The sequence below is a fragment of the Dermacentor silvarum genome, chromosome 6, assembly GCF_013339745.2.
Source record: "Dermacentor silvarum isolate Dsil-2018 chromosome 6, BIME_Dsil_1.4, whole genome shotgun sequence".
Lineage (NCBI taxonomy): Eukaryota > Metazoa > Arthropoda > Arachnida > Ixodida > Ixodidae > Dermacentor > Dermacentor silvarum.
In genome coordinates, this window is record NC_051159.1 from 125,597,717 (window position 1) to 125,614,995 (window position 17,279).

Consider the following 17,279-nt stretch of genomic DNA (forward strand, 5'->3'; position numbering starts at 1 on the left):
TAGCTGTGACCAATTGGTGATGAGATGAGGGAGCGGGAGAATAACTGCAGTAATTTGAGAGCTACTATTAAAGATCCCTTCAACCATTTCAGTGCTGCAAATCTTCAAAATCCTGTATTCCTTTAAATTGCTGCCACTATACACATCACATAAGAACATGATGCAAAATAATCTGGGGCAGAAACATTTAATTCAGCCACAGTCATTATACTTAAAAGCACCAAAGATGAGTGTTACTGCACATTAATTGTAGCCAACACGTTCCTAATGAAACCTACATTGAGCTGCCATAAATCTTGACTAGAGAATGAATTAAGTAATGTGCTCTTGCACGTAAAGAACAGTCCTTATTGGGGGGTGGATCTTAATCCACATTTGGGACCAACATATATAGTTGCTGTGAGCTTCAAAGTCGCCTCATATCAGACATCTCACCCTGAAACCATTAGGGGTTGACATTTTCTTCTTGCTATTCAGATAGCTGACACAACTGTCAGAACAATGGCCTTGAAAGGAGCAGCACAACCAGGAGAAGCAAAAACATTTATTCTTTCACATTCCATACTTGCAGTATTCTTGCTTCAACTGATGGTTGTTTCAGCAAGATTCACTGACAAGCTACATAAAAGCAACAAAATGCTCCGGCGATCAAGCTGAGCTTGTTCGCTGTACATTATACAAAATTATAATAAGCTGGGCTCTTCCTGTGAAAACAGCTGAAGCTTGGTACTTCTTTGGCTACATGCCCTGCACGCCACCAGAAGCAGTGAGTATCGTTTCCTGGCACAGTTAATGCCTCCAAATGCTGGCAAGTGCAAGCAGGCACCTTTGTTGGTGTCACTGAACACATACGGCAATGTACGTGTACGGTTGGTGCCAAACATTTAAAAACTGCGGGAGCTGAGAAAACATTGAATTGTCTAGCAGCTTGTGCTCGCAGCCAGTAAAAGTGTACAACACTTTGTTGTTCTCATGTGCTAGTACAGATTTGAAATCTAAACACCAGGCTGCATGGCCAGGCATCAGAAATATTCAGTTTTTTCTTAGATCCCACGGTATGCAAAATCTTTATGCCAACTGTACAGAGTAAACTGCTGTAACTGGAACAGATGCATGTGAGCAAGAACTGTGCATGGCACTTTATTGGAAAATACATAGCAAATACCCGTGCTGCTGGCTCAACAAGTGGCAATAAAAAAATGACTTCAGAGCGTTCTGAAACACAAAAAGGCAGCAGAACAATACCGTGCGCAAGAAAAGTGCATGCCCGAAGGGGACTTTAAAAGCACTACACTGCGAGCGTCCCGGTGAGATCAATTGTACAAGGCAGCGTCAGACTCATCTTCGTCGGACTTGCTTTCGGGGAATATAACAGACATCTGGATAGGCCGCCGTGGCAGCTCCATTTGCTGGCATGTGATTTTCAGAAGCTGTTGTATGACAACATTGCGTGCGTCAACTTCCTCTTGCAGGTTGTGGTGCTCCTCGAGCAACGGGGCCAGATCAACGGAACGTTCTGAAATGAAGTCCAAAAAATATTATCATTGTGATTTTGCAAACAAGCAAAATGACATGTTTCTGTGACTAGTGGCCACAGCGCACCACTTGCACTTACAACCAAAACATACTGTCAGATACTGGAAGCACAAATGGGTACGAATTATATGTATTTGACTCGATATGACCTTAGTTATGTCCAAGAGCAGTAGCTGTAATATACGAAATAGTTGTCCAGTATAAGGTGTTGCAGATAAAAAGCAATTGCACTGCAAAACTCTATGAATAAGACTTCCATCATTGCACTACTTAAATAGCTTATGCAGCATTGCCTGCCAAGTATGAAATGGATTATAAATAAAGTTTATTTTTCCTACATGAAAATAAAATGCAGTTTCTTCCAAGCTGACCACAGTGGAGGAAACCATAGTACAATGCAATGTGGCGCGAGAATGTAGTTCAAGTAGCACGCACGTTGACAACAAAAGTATTACTGCGCCATGAACTCAAACAATCGGCACTATCCTCATCAGCTGATCACTGCAGCTAATGCCACTACGAACAGTGCCCAAAGAACTCGAGTCACTTCTATGTCCAAGCCCACCCTATACATGTGAAAAATCAATCGTTTTTAATTATTAACCAGTTAGTAACACTTTCAATATGACACTGCAGCTAAAATAAAGGAATGCACAAAGCAGTATCCCTTATAAAAGAAAATCTGTAAAGCTTCACTCGAAAGTCCCTTCTTCGTGGCATGAAAAATCAGACATTGGGAAAAGGTATGGGAAAGAATTCAGAGCAGCTGGTGAAATCTATATTTCACCAGCTGCTCTGCAACACAAAGCATCGGTGTTATGCAAAGGAAGCTGACGCGCTATGGTTGCCAAGCCTGCTCAGCTTGTTGATGGCGTCACCATGGCTTCTGCGATTTGACACCACATAGTCTAAGCTAAGCTAGCTTCACTCGACAGGGTGAGCTCCCTGCCTCGCGCTCATTGCATTTCACATGAAATATAGGAAGATGAAAACATTGCTTAGCTAAATGTGAATTACATTTATGATGCAATATCATCACAAGCTCGAACTAGATGCAAATTAATAACCGTGATACCATGTCATACCTGCCAACACTACACCAAAGGGGGAGTAGCACACATTAAAACACACGTACACACACACACGTCTTGAGCACATGCCTTTTGTTGGGTACATACATACTACATTAACAATGATTTAATTTTACATGCATCACACAAGCAAAAGAAAACTTTGGACAGCAAATACTGACAAGCAACAAGTTGTCTTTAGACCAGTGACTTCTTCTGCCACCTTGCTGCTACTCATGTGTTACTTGAAGCAAATAGCACTCTGGTGTCGTTTCACAATCAGAAGACTTTCAACAGAAGGTGCAGACAGGCTATACCTTTTCACAAGCAGAATTTATTTTCAATAAAGATTGCTGCAACATTTATATAGTTGTAAAATGAGCCCAAATTTGTAAACTTTACAGAAAACTCAGGAGATGTGGCAGGTGCGATAGTTTCATGAACCTGCCAAATGAATCAAACAAACACGAGACAACCTTTAACCTTCTATATTTTACGTGTCTAGGAAATAAACTTACGTTTGATAAGCTGAGCCAGCTTGGTACAAAGCTGTCGAAGCTGCTGACAGTCCAGTGCAGACACTGAAATATGAAAATAAGGTTGCCCGTTATATAAAATGAGTACATATGTTATAATGTGCTAACACAATACTACTGAAGTGTGAATAAATGACAATACTAAAAACAAAAAAATTAATCAAGTGTTGTTTAACTAACAATCGGGTATTGTAGAAACATACAGAATTTAAATGTGTAATACAGAATGCAATGTGCACAGCTAAGACCTTTTGAACAACACAGCATTGTGTTTGTTAATTATGATGCGGTCACCATTTGCATAGCATTGTCTTTTTCACAGGGAATGCTTAAAATCATCATCCATTTCTACAGCAATAGTCTCCAAGTGCAACATGGTTAGTTAATGTCGCAGCTGCTGAACAGCATGAATTAATTGTTGTTGAGTGGCTTTTATTGCGAATTGCTTACAATTTTCATGTTTAATGAAAGGTGTTAATGAGATGAATGATTCTCAACAATGATGATGGTGATAGCCTTCGATGACCATTGAGACTGAACACATGTACAGCACGGTGAAGTACTAGCGAAAAGAAACCTAACCAGTAATAAAACCAATATAACTGAAATATTTGTTAACCTTTATTGAAAAGAAGTGGCTCATATCAAAAACTGACGGTACACTTATACATAAAAAAAAGCTAGCAACTAGTCTGTGGGCTTTTATGCCATATCCTAATGATAACTGATGGCAGATCACTAATTGTGCTTGTTTTTAAGATGTGCTAACAAGAAAACTCCAACTTATCACCCCCGCCCCCTCGCCCCATTAAATCAACGTCTGGAGGAAACTCTAGAAAAAAAAAAATACCGATGAGCCACAGTGCAAAACTTCTCTACAAAGCAGTTTCAATTTCATTTACTGCAACTGTATGTATCATGGCAATGAAGACGGAGCTGTAAATGTCATGGCAATGATGATGCGGAATGCGATCATGTAGGAGCAGAACATGGCAACATTTCTGCACTCGCTTCAGCTCACTTGGTTGAGTGCAATGCCGCTAAATCTGGTTGCACGGCAATTAGAAGCACTGCAGACGACCGAGAGAGCTGGAGCAAGTGCCAGAATGTCATTATGTTCTTCTTCCACGTGATCACCTTTTGCATGACTATTGACATGACTCATATACCTGCTGGTAAATGAAACCTAAACTGGTTCGTAGAAAAGCAGTTACAGTAACTTCTGTGAGCCTTAGCAGTATTTTTTTATACAGTTTTCAGGCTGAGGATCTCCATTTAACGAAAAAAATGAGAAGTTGAAAACGTCAAGCCAGTCAGTACTCCTCAACCATGGGTCATACTGCACACTTTGCTTTACCCTTATCACAGCATTAACTTGGTATACAGCCTTGCCAAATAAGCTTATACTTTAACTCTTTCATTCCAAGAACCAGCATGGACAGGAGACCCTCTTCCTGCTTTGCTCGCTGCCATTCTGCACAGCTCAGCTCTAAAAAGTGCAACATGTGCATCTCTTTAGCCATATATATAGTTCCCTATATCCCCAGCACACTATAAAGCTGTCTCGGTAGAAAATTTTGAGACTGAGCTAAATAAACAGTTGGAGCTTGAAAGTAAGCCGCAGCACTCTACCAACATTCCTTCAGCCAACAAAACTGCTTCCATATTTGGCAAAAAGTTCATCGGTCATTAACAAATAGCCCGAACCCAGAAACATCAACAGATGGACTGGCATGGATAACTCTGTTAATTCATGCTAGCATTATCAGCCACCAAGTAGCGTGTGAACACGAGGCTAACTACTGATGGAAAAAGATTTACAGATTTCCCAAAGAATGTCACAAGTCACGGTGTATCTGCAGCCAACGCCATGAGGTTGCACACCAATCAGTGGGTTGTGCAAAGCAAGATTGTCAGTAGGATGCAACACAATTGCTCAAGTCACTGATCCTTACAGTAACTTGCAACACATCTGACTGTTTGTATATTGTGCTTCATTTTCCTTTTTTTTTTTTGCCACAGTACACATAATAGTTTAAATAGAAACTGACACATTTGTTATAAGTGGAGCCTCTCTATACCTGACGCTACTGACATGGTTCTAGGTCTGCTAAGTGCGCATAGACATTATGAATTTTCTCTTAAAATCTGAAAAGTTTGGGTAGTCTTTAAAAAGTGAAGTATCCATACTTTTTTTCAGAGTGCTGGAACAGTACCTTACGAGCTGTGAGCCCCAGTTACGAAAGGCCCTGCCACAACAGCAATATATTTAATCAATAAGTTTTGAACTAAGAGGAACTTAGAACAACGTTCAGGCAATCACTCAAACACAGTAGCATCTAGCCTCTGCTTCGCTGTGGCACATGCCTGACCGTTGCTCCACTGGCCCTCCACAAGTCTGCGCGATTACTGCTGCTGCTGTGGCCAAATGACTCCTTTGCTGCGCATGTGTGATGATGCACTGACTCTTGAATACCTCATCAGCCACAATCGTAGTTGGATCACAATCATGAGGTGGAAGCCGTCAGCATGTGCAGTAAATGACGTGCCATAGCCGATACCAACAATAAAAGAAATTCTACATATGTAGCTAATTTTGAAATATTGACCTCATCACAAGACATTATTTGTTAGGTTACAGCATGACACGTTGTGAAACATGACCTTGGATGGACTTGTGAAGAAAGCTTGGAAGACAGTGCAATTTTGTTCAGTGCTCAGAAGCTACTTGCATGTCTTATCAGCGTGTGTAAATCCTCCACCATGTTCTATAATGTATGCAGTTATTGATAGCTCTGAATGGGCATGTGGTAGGCAAGAACTAAGAACACACATTGCCATAATTGCACTAGTATCAACTTTGATGCTACACTGGCTACTCAGTGCACATTTCTTAAAAACAGCAAAATGCTTTGCTTTTACTCGTGCATGCTGATAACCAGTTTAGGTATAACCTCAATATTCTATGCCATCTTGCCATGGTACGCTACATGAAATAGGTGCATATATGAAGGTCAATATGACATATGATATTTGGGTTAAGAATTTAAAGACTAACAAAAATTTTAGAATCCAGATTTTTGCCATGCAATAGCTGAAGTGCATCCTGACAATGAAATGCAACAGTGCATTGTATGGCGCATAAATATGCTTAATGCGCATAAATACACTTAATGGTTTCCTAGGAGAAAATTTAGCAAAAATAGTCATTGGAGGCTGGTGGTGCTGCTTGTCTTGAATTACACCATATTTTTCTGAAAGACTCTTGGCTCTGAAACCACATCAATAAATAGCTTCATGCAAAAATTAAAGGGGCTATGACCTACACTCTTTCAAGGATTTCCATTCCCAACCAATGCAGTCTTTTTCAGTGGGCTGCGAAGAGTGTGACATGCTGTGTGGAGCCTTGTCCTTTTCAACTCTGCTAGCTCCACTGTGAACTTCAGCACTCTCCCAGAGATATGCCTCCTGAGGGCTTCCATCTTCGTCTTCTCTGGCGTTTGCTATCCTGCCAGCTTGAGGTGGCTTGTTGATAATGGGCACTTGACTTGTGGCAAGCAAAGGCGGGTTGCCTTCATGACTGCTATCTCTCGTGTCAGCGGCCATGCTTCCAAAGGGGACTTTCACCTACCAAGTCAGACCATGCACGAGCTGACATGGCAATGTTCTGGCACTTGTTTAAACATTTACCTGAAAGAAAATACCACAAAAAGAAGTGAATGGGCTAAAAGAGGGCAGCAGATGCTGCCAGCAACTAGTACAACATTTGAACTGCAACGTGTTTTTAGGACACAGCTGCACAGACTATGCTTGCTCCTATGTGGACAGTATGAATAATTAAGTGGAATCTAGCCGAGATTATGCACAGTATAGATTAGTGCATATGCGAATGTATCTTTTATGAAAAAAAAAAGGGGGGGGGGCAGTTGAACACAATTTCTTACCACGTAAATTATAAGGCATTAATTGTTTCCCCCATAAAGCCGATTGAGGAAATGTTGGCGCGTGTAAGGTAGGGAATCGGGCAGGAAACCAGCCCATCTCCCAAACTATTACAAAGTTCGCGTATACATGCATGTTTAGTTTAGCCACACGTGTGAATACTTTACGGACACTACAGCGTTAAACATGCGCACCGTATCAATGCAAAAACCGTTCGTTCCTTAAGAAAAAAAGAAAGACGTAGGCACCGGCGGCTGGAGGCGAAGCGCTTAGGAGAGTCTGAAAATGGAATCGAACGCACGAAATGGTAAGGAGCAAGAGATAACAAACAATAAATCCTGAGACACAAGTGTTCAGACGTATATGCACAGATGTTACCCAGCAGGTCTCCTACTGTCTGTCGCGCACTCTTTCGACAGAACAATTTATACAGCTGCTGAGAGCGCCTTAAGGTTTCAGTGCTTGCTTATTTATCAATTTGAACGAGAATGAAGTGCTCCACGGGAAGAAATTAATTTTAGCGCCGCCTTGGCGGTTGCGGTATTGACGTGTCCGCAAAACACGGCGTGCATTAGAAGCACAAAAATATAAAAGCGGTCGTTTTCTCTGTCCAACCCATGCGCTATGTTATATTTACCCGCTATAAAAAATTCACATACTAAACAACCAGAGAAGTCCAACGTAACGAACGCTGCATTTCGAACTGCTGGAGTTTGCAGTCACACTAAAGTTTCGGTAAATAATCCCGGCTTACCTCGCGGTGTGGCAGATCAAACGAAGGTACGACATAAGCACAGTGCAAGAAGTATGTTTGCTGAATCACTAAACACTTCTTACTTTCCCATCTCGCGCCCACGTATATCGCCTGAAGACGCGACAACATGTGAAAACAACGCGATCATGAACGCGATATCCGAAAACGCAACTAGCGCATAGCGCATAGCGCAACAACAATTGCGCCGTAGTTGCTTGCAGCGCTTACAACATCGGTCATATTCAGCATCCTAATACTTCGGCTGAACCAAACCTTGGCTGAACATAAACATTCAGCGCTAATAAACCAAACCTTATAATTAAAGTTGTAAAAGCTAAAGTAAAAAAAAATAAATGTTTTGTTGAAATACTACGATATTTAAAAAAAGTCACAATATTTATGGAAAATAAAACTACAATATTTTTTAAACGTTTTGTAGATCAAAAACATGATAATGTAGCGTACTTCCGTATAAAATGCAAGCATCTTATCTAAATAGGGTTACTAGCGTGGCCATTATTTTTCTCAAATATCTAACAAAACAAGCACGCTGCCTACGTGCAGTCCTACGTGCCCGCATCGCGGATCATCTGGCAACAGCTGAGTAAACGCATCAAAGGCTGAAAAGCGCAAATAAAATGGCCGTTCTGTGATTGATTTTGTTTACGAAGTGGCCAGTTGGTTATGTTGTTCTTCTCTTTTAGTTCGTAGCGCGTAAACAAAAGGGCCAGAACTCTTTGTGACCACCCATGGGCAACACCGGTTCGGGCAGCAAGCGTGACCGCGCCTATTCAACGGACACGGACACGCCATCGTCTCCGGGCAAAGATGACCGCGCTTTCGAGTTCACAACGGGCGGCAGCTCGTCGCGCAAGAGCCGCTTCATCTACCAGGCCTCGCTCGACGACTCGGACGACATCCCGAGTTTCAGGAAGGGCGGCGACTCGGACATGCGGCCGCGCGCCTCGACGATGGAAGGCAGCGGAGGCGGCCAGCCAAAGGCCACGCTGCCCACCGTGTTCAAGTGGGAAGGAGGCGGCAAAGACGTCTGCATCAGCGGCACCTTCACCAACTGGAAACCCATCCCGATGGTCCACAGCCACGGCGACTTCGTGGTGATCCTGGACGTGCCCGAGGGCGACCACCAGTACAAGTTCATGGTGGACGGACAGTGGGTGCACGACCAGAACGAGCCGACCGTGGACAACGACATGGGCACCAAGAACAACCTGATCAACGTCAAGCAGTCCGACTTTGAGGTGTTCGAGGCACTCGCCATGGACAGTGTGGGCTCGGGCAGCGGCACGCAGAGCGTGTCCGGCTCGCCTCCGGGCGACTACGCTCAGGAGCTGCCGCAGGCCAAGCCCTACGAGAAGGCGACGGGACCGCCCGTGCTACCGCCCCATCTATTGCAGGTCATCCTCAACAAGGACACGCCGCTGCGCTGCGAGCCCACGCTTCTGCCCGAACCTAACCATGTCATGCTGAACCACCTGTATGCTTTGTCCATCAAGGACGGCGTCATGGTGCTCAGTGCCACGCACAGGTACCGGAAGAAGTACGTCACGACGCTACTGTACAAGCCGATTTGAAAGAAAAACCCCCGCACGGCCAGTTTTTAACTGTGTCACGTAGCCGTATACGAATAGCCACAGTTATATCGTGCCCTCCTCTGCATTATCGATAATTTTGTTTCCCCTCTGTTTTGAGACGCTTCTTTCTTTTGGGGGGGAGCTTTAGGATGTTATAATTGCCACTCACTTGTTGTGTTTATTAAAGTCTATTCGGTTGACTTACTACCGGTGATGCATTCCATGACCTGTCCTCCAGATGCCTGACTGTTGACGATGACTCTTGCGTTCTATCGGGCAATAATGAGATCTCAAGTATGACATCGCCAATGACTGTCTGTGCATGCATCGCACACATGAGCTGTTGCAAGATGCATGGTAACTGAGGAGCTAAATGTGCCTGGATGTCCGTCCTATCCTTGCACCGTTCAATCCGACAAGCATTACCGTAGATGACGTAACCAATGGCTGTTTTACTGTAGAAAGCGTCTGATGTGTAAACAGTTTGGTAGATAACTTATATCAGTAGGTCAAAAGGTGCCAATCGACAGCAGTGTGTTCTGGCTAAACTGATGCAAACAGTCGATCAAACATATTTCATGCTGCAAATACACCTGATTGATATGTATGGTACCAAACTTGCTATGCGCCAAGCTTCCAAAGCAAGTTTACTATTATATGTGCTCTGCATGGAATTGTGTGTGCCTGGAATATAAAAGCACAGCAACTAGCCTGTGCCATTGTGGTGCTTACCGCCAGCATTAAATGTAATTGTCTACAACATTTTTATGGCCATAAGAGAGTTGGCCAGAGGAGTAGGTTTGGTGGCTGGTGGTAGATGTGCATAGACGTAACAGCAGCATTCCTTGCATTTCAAGTGGGTGTTCTGGAATGTAAATTGACAGTATGCATCCCTTTGCAATGTGAGATGACCCGCCTAAAAAAAGACTGTGCAGCCCTCCTGCTTTTCCTGATAAAGAGAGCTTTGTTATTCAAAACTAGCTTGACTCTGTCTGTCCTGCAAGAACACATCAGCAATATGCACGATATATACTAAAATTAAGTATTTTTTTACTTGTTATAGTTATGATGAAGAATTCACTTTGGGATAAGAATAGAGACTGCTGTTATAGGCCTTTATGCCCTATTTTATATACACTGAGTATTACATCACTAGGAGTGCCAGGTTTACGTGACAGCTCAACTGCTGGCTGGTTTCCACTGAGATTTCACACAGAGCTATCATTTTACATGAAGTTTACTTTAATACTAAATTTGTGGGCATTACAACCCCTAGTTTCGCCCACAATAAATTCGAAGTGGGTGCTGTCTGCAGCAACACCACTCAAAACATGTTCATTCCACTGCAGTGGTATGGTGGCACCATCTATCACCGCTACATTGAACCCATTTTCACTGTAGCCATGATGGATGGCACCACCGTTCCATTGCAGCGAAGCAAAGATCACATTGGATTTATTGTGTACTAAACATGTAATGCTAGCAAAGTTGGTATTAAAGTAAACCTAATGCAACATAGTAGCTCTGTGCAAAATCAGCCAGCTATTTATGTCGAGGAATCGTGTATACCTGGCATTCCTATTTATGCAACATTCAGTATGCATATACAAATAGACCTAGGCATGTGTTCGTGCTTACACAATCGTACATAGCAAATGGCTGTTTTACCCATCTTTCCTTTTTAACCTTGTGAAAAACCTACCTAATCTTGTGCAGTCCTTGGTCAGGGGGGGGGGGGGGGGGGGCTATATGTGCTGTGTTTCAGCATGCTACAACATAAAAGCACCGTTGTTGCTCTGCCTTCTTACGTGCCAATGACGATTATTTCATATACTTATAAGCAGCTTAACCTGCAAAATACTTAAATAGCTGTGAAAGCATGCTTGGTATGATAGAGAATGGTTATTATGAATCATAATGTTTTGCAGCAAATGGCTACTGCTCTTGCAACTTGTGTATCCTATGGGTCTGCCTATATATATATATATATATATATATATATATATATATACAGGGTGTTTCAGCGAACACTGTCAAAATTTATTTAAGGTTGCCTGGGGCAGATAGCCCAATGAGCTGGTCTGCTCGAAGAGGCGGACATTACTTGCACAAAAAATTGAAATGAATAAACAAATAATTAACAAAAATTCACTAATTAAGTTTTTAACTAATTACCTGATGGCCCATATTGAAATTTACAAATTGTGGCCGTGGAGTTCGCAAGGCGGATCCACTTGGAATTAATTCTCAGGATGACACCAGTTTCGAGATATTAATTCCCGAACTTTGCGGAGAAATGCATTGGTGTTCCAGTTAATTTTGTGCTTGAATGCATAAAGTGACGTTCTGTTAATAAACTAACTGGAACGCCAATGCATTTCTCTGCAAAGTTCGGGAATTAATATCTCAAAACTGGTGTCATCCCGAGAATTCGTTCCAAGTGCATTCGCGTTGCAAACCCCACGACTACAATTTGTAAATTGCAATATGGCCATCAGGTAATTAGTTAAAAACTTCATTAGTGAATTTTTGTTAATTATTTGATTATGCATTTCAATTTCTTGTGCAAATGCAAAAGAAATTTGGTATGTGCACATACCAAGTGCCAGTGGGTATGTGTGTTTCTAGAAAATTGCAGGTACCTAGGTTGGAGCAAACACAAAATGGAGCTACCTGAGCAGAGTGGGACCACACTTCAGCGGACGCTCACACTATTACAAGTGTGACCTCAAATATAGAGCAAGGGTGCCCAGCCTTTGATGCAAAGCAACTTCTCAAGAGATGCATTGATGTCATGGCACAATGCTTTTAATTTGGACAGAAGTCATGTCCTGCCCAACTATGTCCATGTCCCTGCACACGTCAAGACTATTATCCAAACCGCCGTTTTCTGTATAGGCTGCTTCGCAAAAGAGGCCAGATATTATATACACAACAAAAACTGAGTTAACTCCAACAAGAATGCTTCGTATTAAAATTTGCCAAATAATTTCATTGGTGGCGTGTACCAGTTTTATGTCACATTCCTACCCTCCATGATCACACAAGCACTGAACTGGGCCCATCACAAATGTGTCAGCATTAGTTGCACAAGCATGGAATACCCAACAATTTAGTAATGAACTCTTCTACTATTCTCTGTAAAACCGAAAGACTGTCCTTGCTGCAACTGATAAACTGACAGATGATAGCTTGGGTGCTTACTTTCATTGATGTAACTAATGGCTCATGATTCCAAGAGTAGCAGTCGTCTCGCTTTGTATCAGCTGGTCATGGCTTGGTCAAATGTGGTACCGTGGTACTGTTGGGCTGCTATAGTGATAGTCGGCCACAGACACACAAGATGAAAAAAAAAAAAAAATTCTGCAACTTGCCTCGGTGCAGGAAACACCTACTATGTTCAGGTATGGCCACTGTCTCCTTTCAGACTATTCCCCTTTGTGCTGTCATGCACCACAACCAGCAACTTTCCCACTTTTGGGAGGCTCCCTAGAAGCTCCCATTTTGAAGCAGGTCAAGCACATAGTGCGACTTGTGCAAGCACGAAGCTCGAATTACAGGTTCTGCCACTGGTCTGACATCCTTAAAGGGACTTTAAACAAAAATGTAAAGTAAGCTACGTTTGTAAATTACCCTTCCATAATACCAAAGAAGCCTCTCTTACCACGAGGGAAGGTATGGTAAGCCAGGGAAGACACAAGAATGAAAAATAGCTGGCTCCGCCGCTTTGAATCTCCCGAACCTGCTTGCCGCCATTAGGGTCTAGCCACCCTACCACGATGTCATGGGTTTCGGCGGTGTCTGCTTGGGCCTAGTTAATTTTTTATTGGTAAACATAGACTCCATTATATTGCAAAGGAATAAAGTGAACTTGGCAAGTTTCGAGAACTTTGCTGTGCAACAGTGGCACAAATGCGAGAAAATACTTTTGAAATCCATGACATCACACTGACATACCAACGCTGGCGCTCCAATACGAAATTCAAAATCTCAAATTTTTGTCCCAATTACCTCTTAACGCAAAATTAACCAAAATAGAGTCCTGAAAGAATCCTTTATCAGTGTAGAGTGATTTAGTGCTTCTGTATAGCATCCCTTTAACAAACAAGAGGAGAAGCCCCGGTGCTACACATCCAGCTGTTTGAGGCTCCCTTGGGAATATTATGCCAACACCGATGGCGGCAGCCAGTCCCTTGTCTTCAGGAGGGAGCTTTCCCGTCTTTTATCTGAACATATAGGAATGGAGAAATTGTTTTGGTCACCATTCACTGCACTGAACTTGATGACATTTGTTGCACTTAAAGGAATATGTTAAAATCTAGTGGCTGTAGGAAACAGGATTTTTCATAAAGGTCGTGAAGATTTAAACAAAATTCTAAAAAACTGTGCAGTTGCAAAAACTCGTCTCAAGCTCACAACTTAGTAACTCAGCAACAAAAAAATTATATCAATTCTGTAACATGCCCCTTTTGACACATCTAAGGCAGCAAAAGAAAAATTGGTATATACACCATTCTGATATTTCCACTAATATGCAAGTAGGACCTCTGCAATACCCTCGTAAGCATTGTAACAATTCCATGCGAGCTGCCCATAGCCTATATCAAACTTGTCCGATTTAGATGCTCTAACAGATGGGGTTTACAAAACTGCAATATATCTGTTTTTGGTGTGGAGTTACTGATTTCATAAACTTTGTGCATTTATTTTTATACTGATTTTCTGGCAATTTTTGTAAACTGTATGAGATCCTAGATCACAATTCTGCTTCCTACAGTTGCTATGATTTAACTTTCTCTCTCAAATGCACCAAATTTCATTCAGATTGGTCCTGTGGTTGTCTCATGAGAGTGTTTCTGCATTTCACATGCATTTGAACAGGGAGATCAGAGCTGACACTGAGCTTAAGCTTTCTCATAAGCTGCATTATACTCTTTTCACAAAAGGTTGCAATCCAGAAGGTGTGCGTTTCTTTCAAGCAGTGCTGTTTGAGCTTAACATGCTCAGTTTATTTATTTATTTATTTATTTATTTAACATACCCTCAGGGCCAAAGGCATTAGAGAGGGGAGTGGGTTACATGTGAAAGAATATACATATATACATAACAAAGAATGAGCAAGCACATAAAATTCTAATTATACAATGTTAGCTAGGGCGTTCTTGAATAGGTGGTGATTTCTGATGGAGATTACATCCGAAGGAAGGTGATTCCACTCTTCGGATGTCCGTGGTAAGAATGACTGAAAAAAAGCGTCAGTTCTGCAAAAAGGAATTCGAACTTTTTGTGCGTGATCTAAGCGAGATGAAACATACTGAGGGGGTGATATAAGCTCATGGTGGAGCTGAGGATGATGAAATATGGAGTGAAAAAGGCTCAAGCGAAACAACTTACGGCGGGATGCAAGGGTTGATAGGTCAAGACTTAATTTCATGGCTGATATGCTTGCTGTTCTGTTGTAGTTAGAAAGAATGAAACGCGTGGAGTTATTTTGAACCATTTCTAGTGACCGAATTAGGTTTTCATGGCTTGGATCCCAGACGGAGGCAGCATATTCTAGTTTCGGGCGAATGAGCGTTTTGTACATGGTTAATTTTATGGATTGGTACTCGGTTAATCTTAATCCCTTAACTGCCGATGCTGAGCTAACTCATCATGACAAGGGTTGCACTACTTTGTAATTTGGACAAATAAATAATATACATTTCTTGCTAAATTTTTCAAGAGCAGTAAAATTAATTGCCACAGGCATTCCTGGTATCATATTTTCTAGAAAAAATTGCAAAATAAGTGCAGTCAAAAAAATTTTTCGGTTTTCATCAATTTCTCGGAATTCACCGTGGCAGTAAAGGGCCCTGCAGTACCTTATGAATATGGAAAATCTGTCTACTGGCTAGACAATGCTCTCGTGAAGAGCTGAGCCAAATATCACTGCCGTACGCGCAGCAAAGAGTTCGCGATTTTGCTCAAAATGACGGCTGCTCTTTTCTTCAACTTGATAAAATTCCAATCACTTCTTATGTTTATCGTGATGCACTTGATTACCATGATAGATACTAGATAATTTTCTATAGACACAACTAAGCTGTGCTTCAGCAGGTTCAAGGATGCTGATGACAAATGGGTGGTGGCAGCATCTGGTGGCTGATAACGATAACTCATTGCCAACACTGTAGCCTCTGGGATGAAGGGTGCAATGTACAGTACAAGCCATGCTTAAAGGGAACACCCACTTCAAACTTACTGACTGTAGCTATAATATATGAAGGCACGCATGCTATACTTGTACGTACAGATGTTTGCCTGACGCTTCTACAAGAGACCCTCTTTTCTGATAAGGTCGAACAAGTGGTGCCATTATGTTTGATTTATTGTTTTTAGGAGTGGGTCATACTGTACCTATTTTATAAGCCATGCCTACACTAAGGCTCATTATGGAGTAATGTGATGCTTGTTCCACAATGGTTTGGTTGCAAACATTTGAAGCACAGCAAGAATGATGGTGAAGGCACAGAAGTCTTGCAGTGGCAGCACTTTTGTGCCAATACCTCACATTAACCTATAAGGGAGGCATTAAGGTACTTTGTTAGAAAATATTTCTGAGGGAACCTGTGTTCGTAATTAGCTTGTGCTTAGCATATTATCCAAAATCATTTCCCCCCTTTTTTTCTGAGCGGATTCTAGAGGCGTCTTTCACAAAGGCATTCCACACCTTTCATAAACGGTTTCATTGGGCCTCTTTGAGGTAACACCTGTCAAAAACAATATAGCAGCGACCCTTTTGTTGAGAAAATGCACGACAATAACAATGCGTATGGTGACCTTTTGTTGACAAATAGGTCTTTCTTTTATACCAGGAAATGCCAGGGTCTTTATTTTCTAAAATTTTCCTTTACCTCATGTTCACCGGCAGTTAGCGAGCATGTCACTCAATGCAATTGTTTTTGGAAAATTTAACAATACTACTTCACACAAAAATAACGTTAAAGGGCCCCTCACCAGGCCCTAGTCAAAATTTTGTTTATACCCTGTAAGCTGTAAAACACCATCTAAAGAGCATTTTACCTGAACAAGTTTTTAAATTGGGTCATTATTGGAGGAGACAGAAATTAACTGCCCTGTTACCATGCCACCAGGAGACAAGAGTTATTACCAGTGGAGACAGTTCTCCATCTGCCTCTAGTAGCATTTTCAAGAGGTGTTCCTTCCCTGCCTTCTCCCATACTGGAGCCTAGGAACGTTGCGCGGTGTCGAGCTCCACCTCCTTTCTTGCGGCAGTGGGCCTTTCGCATGGGTGATCACTTTACAGCACTTGTTCCCATGTGGAAGCTAGTGCTGTAAAATGGCTGGCGCGTGCATCATGCTGCATAGCAACAAATTGCATCCCCCATGGCAGCTAGCAGTTTTGAGATGCTATGTGACATTGCACTGCCTTCGGTATTGACCCAGGTGATAACACAATCTTTAATCGCCAAAGTACAATAAATCAGTCGTCAAGCAATCCTTGTTGCCATCTTCTTGCCATCCCTTTGCTATTGTCGTCTCACGCACGCGTCACACAAGAAATTGCTTACTCTACTCTAACAGACATGTTGCACTATCTGGTCATACTTTAGAACGCCAAATAATGCTAGATGGACAGCTAGCTGCAAATGCCTTCAGTGCATCAGATCTGCATAATTTATTTTGTAATTCAACAAGTTTGTCTTGTTTTAGGGATCGGTAATTCTTGGGAGAGTGTAACATAAGATGGGTTCTCCAAAATTAATGTTTCCTTCACTTTTTCTATGACCAAATAAATAGTCCAAATATCATGCTTTACTGCCTCAGGACCAATGACAGGCATTAT

At 42.0% G+C, this 17,279-nt stretch overlaps 2 protein-coding genes across 3 annotated transcripts; one reads left to right on the forward strand and one right to left on the reverse strand.

Moving 5' to 3' along the window:
* Window positions 1-526: 526 nt before the first annotated feature.
* Window positions 527-8,041, reverse strand: LOC119455938 (uncharacterized). Of its 2 annotated transcripts, none has more exons than XM_037717486.2 (4): window positions 7,839-8,041; window positions 6,469-6,832; window positions 3,125-3,187; window positions 527-1,516 (listed from the first exon to the last, which is right to left on the reverse strand). In XM_037717486.2, the coding sequence occupies exons 2-4, from the start codon at window positions 6,746-6,748 to the stop codon at window positions 1,314-1,316; spliced, it is 546 nt and encodes a 181-aa protein (XP_037573414.1). In that variant the 5' UTR covers window positions 6,749-6,832; window positions 7,839-8,041; the 3' UTR covers window positions 527-1,313. The 2 variants fall into 2 exon arrangements, with proteins under 2 accessions (XP_037573414.1, XP_037573415.1); XM_037717487.2 differs by lacking the exon at window positions 7,839-8,041 and adding an exon at window positions 7,333-7,356.
* Window positions 8,042-8,405: 364 nt separating this feature from the next.
* On the forward strand, window positions 8,406-10,407 carry LOC119455937 (5'-AMP-activated protein kinase subunit beta-2). The gene has a single exon (XM_037717485.2). The coding sequence runs from the start codon at window positions 8,588-8,590 to the stop codon at window positions 9,428-9,430; it is 843 nt and encodes a 280-aa protein (XP_037573413.1). The 5' UTR covers window positions 8,406-8,587; the 3' UTR covers window positions 9,431-10,407.
* Window positions 10,408-17,279: the final 6,872 nt, after the last annotated feature.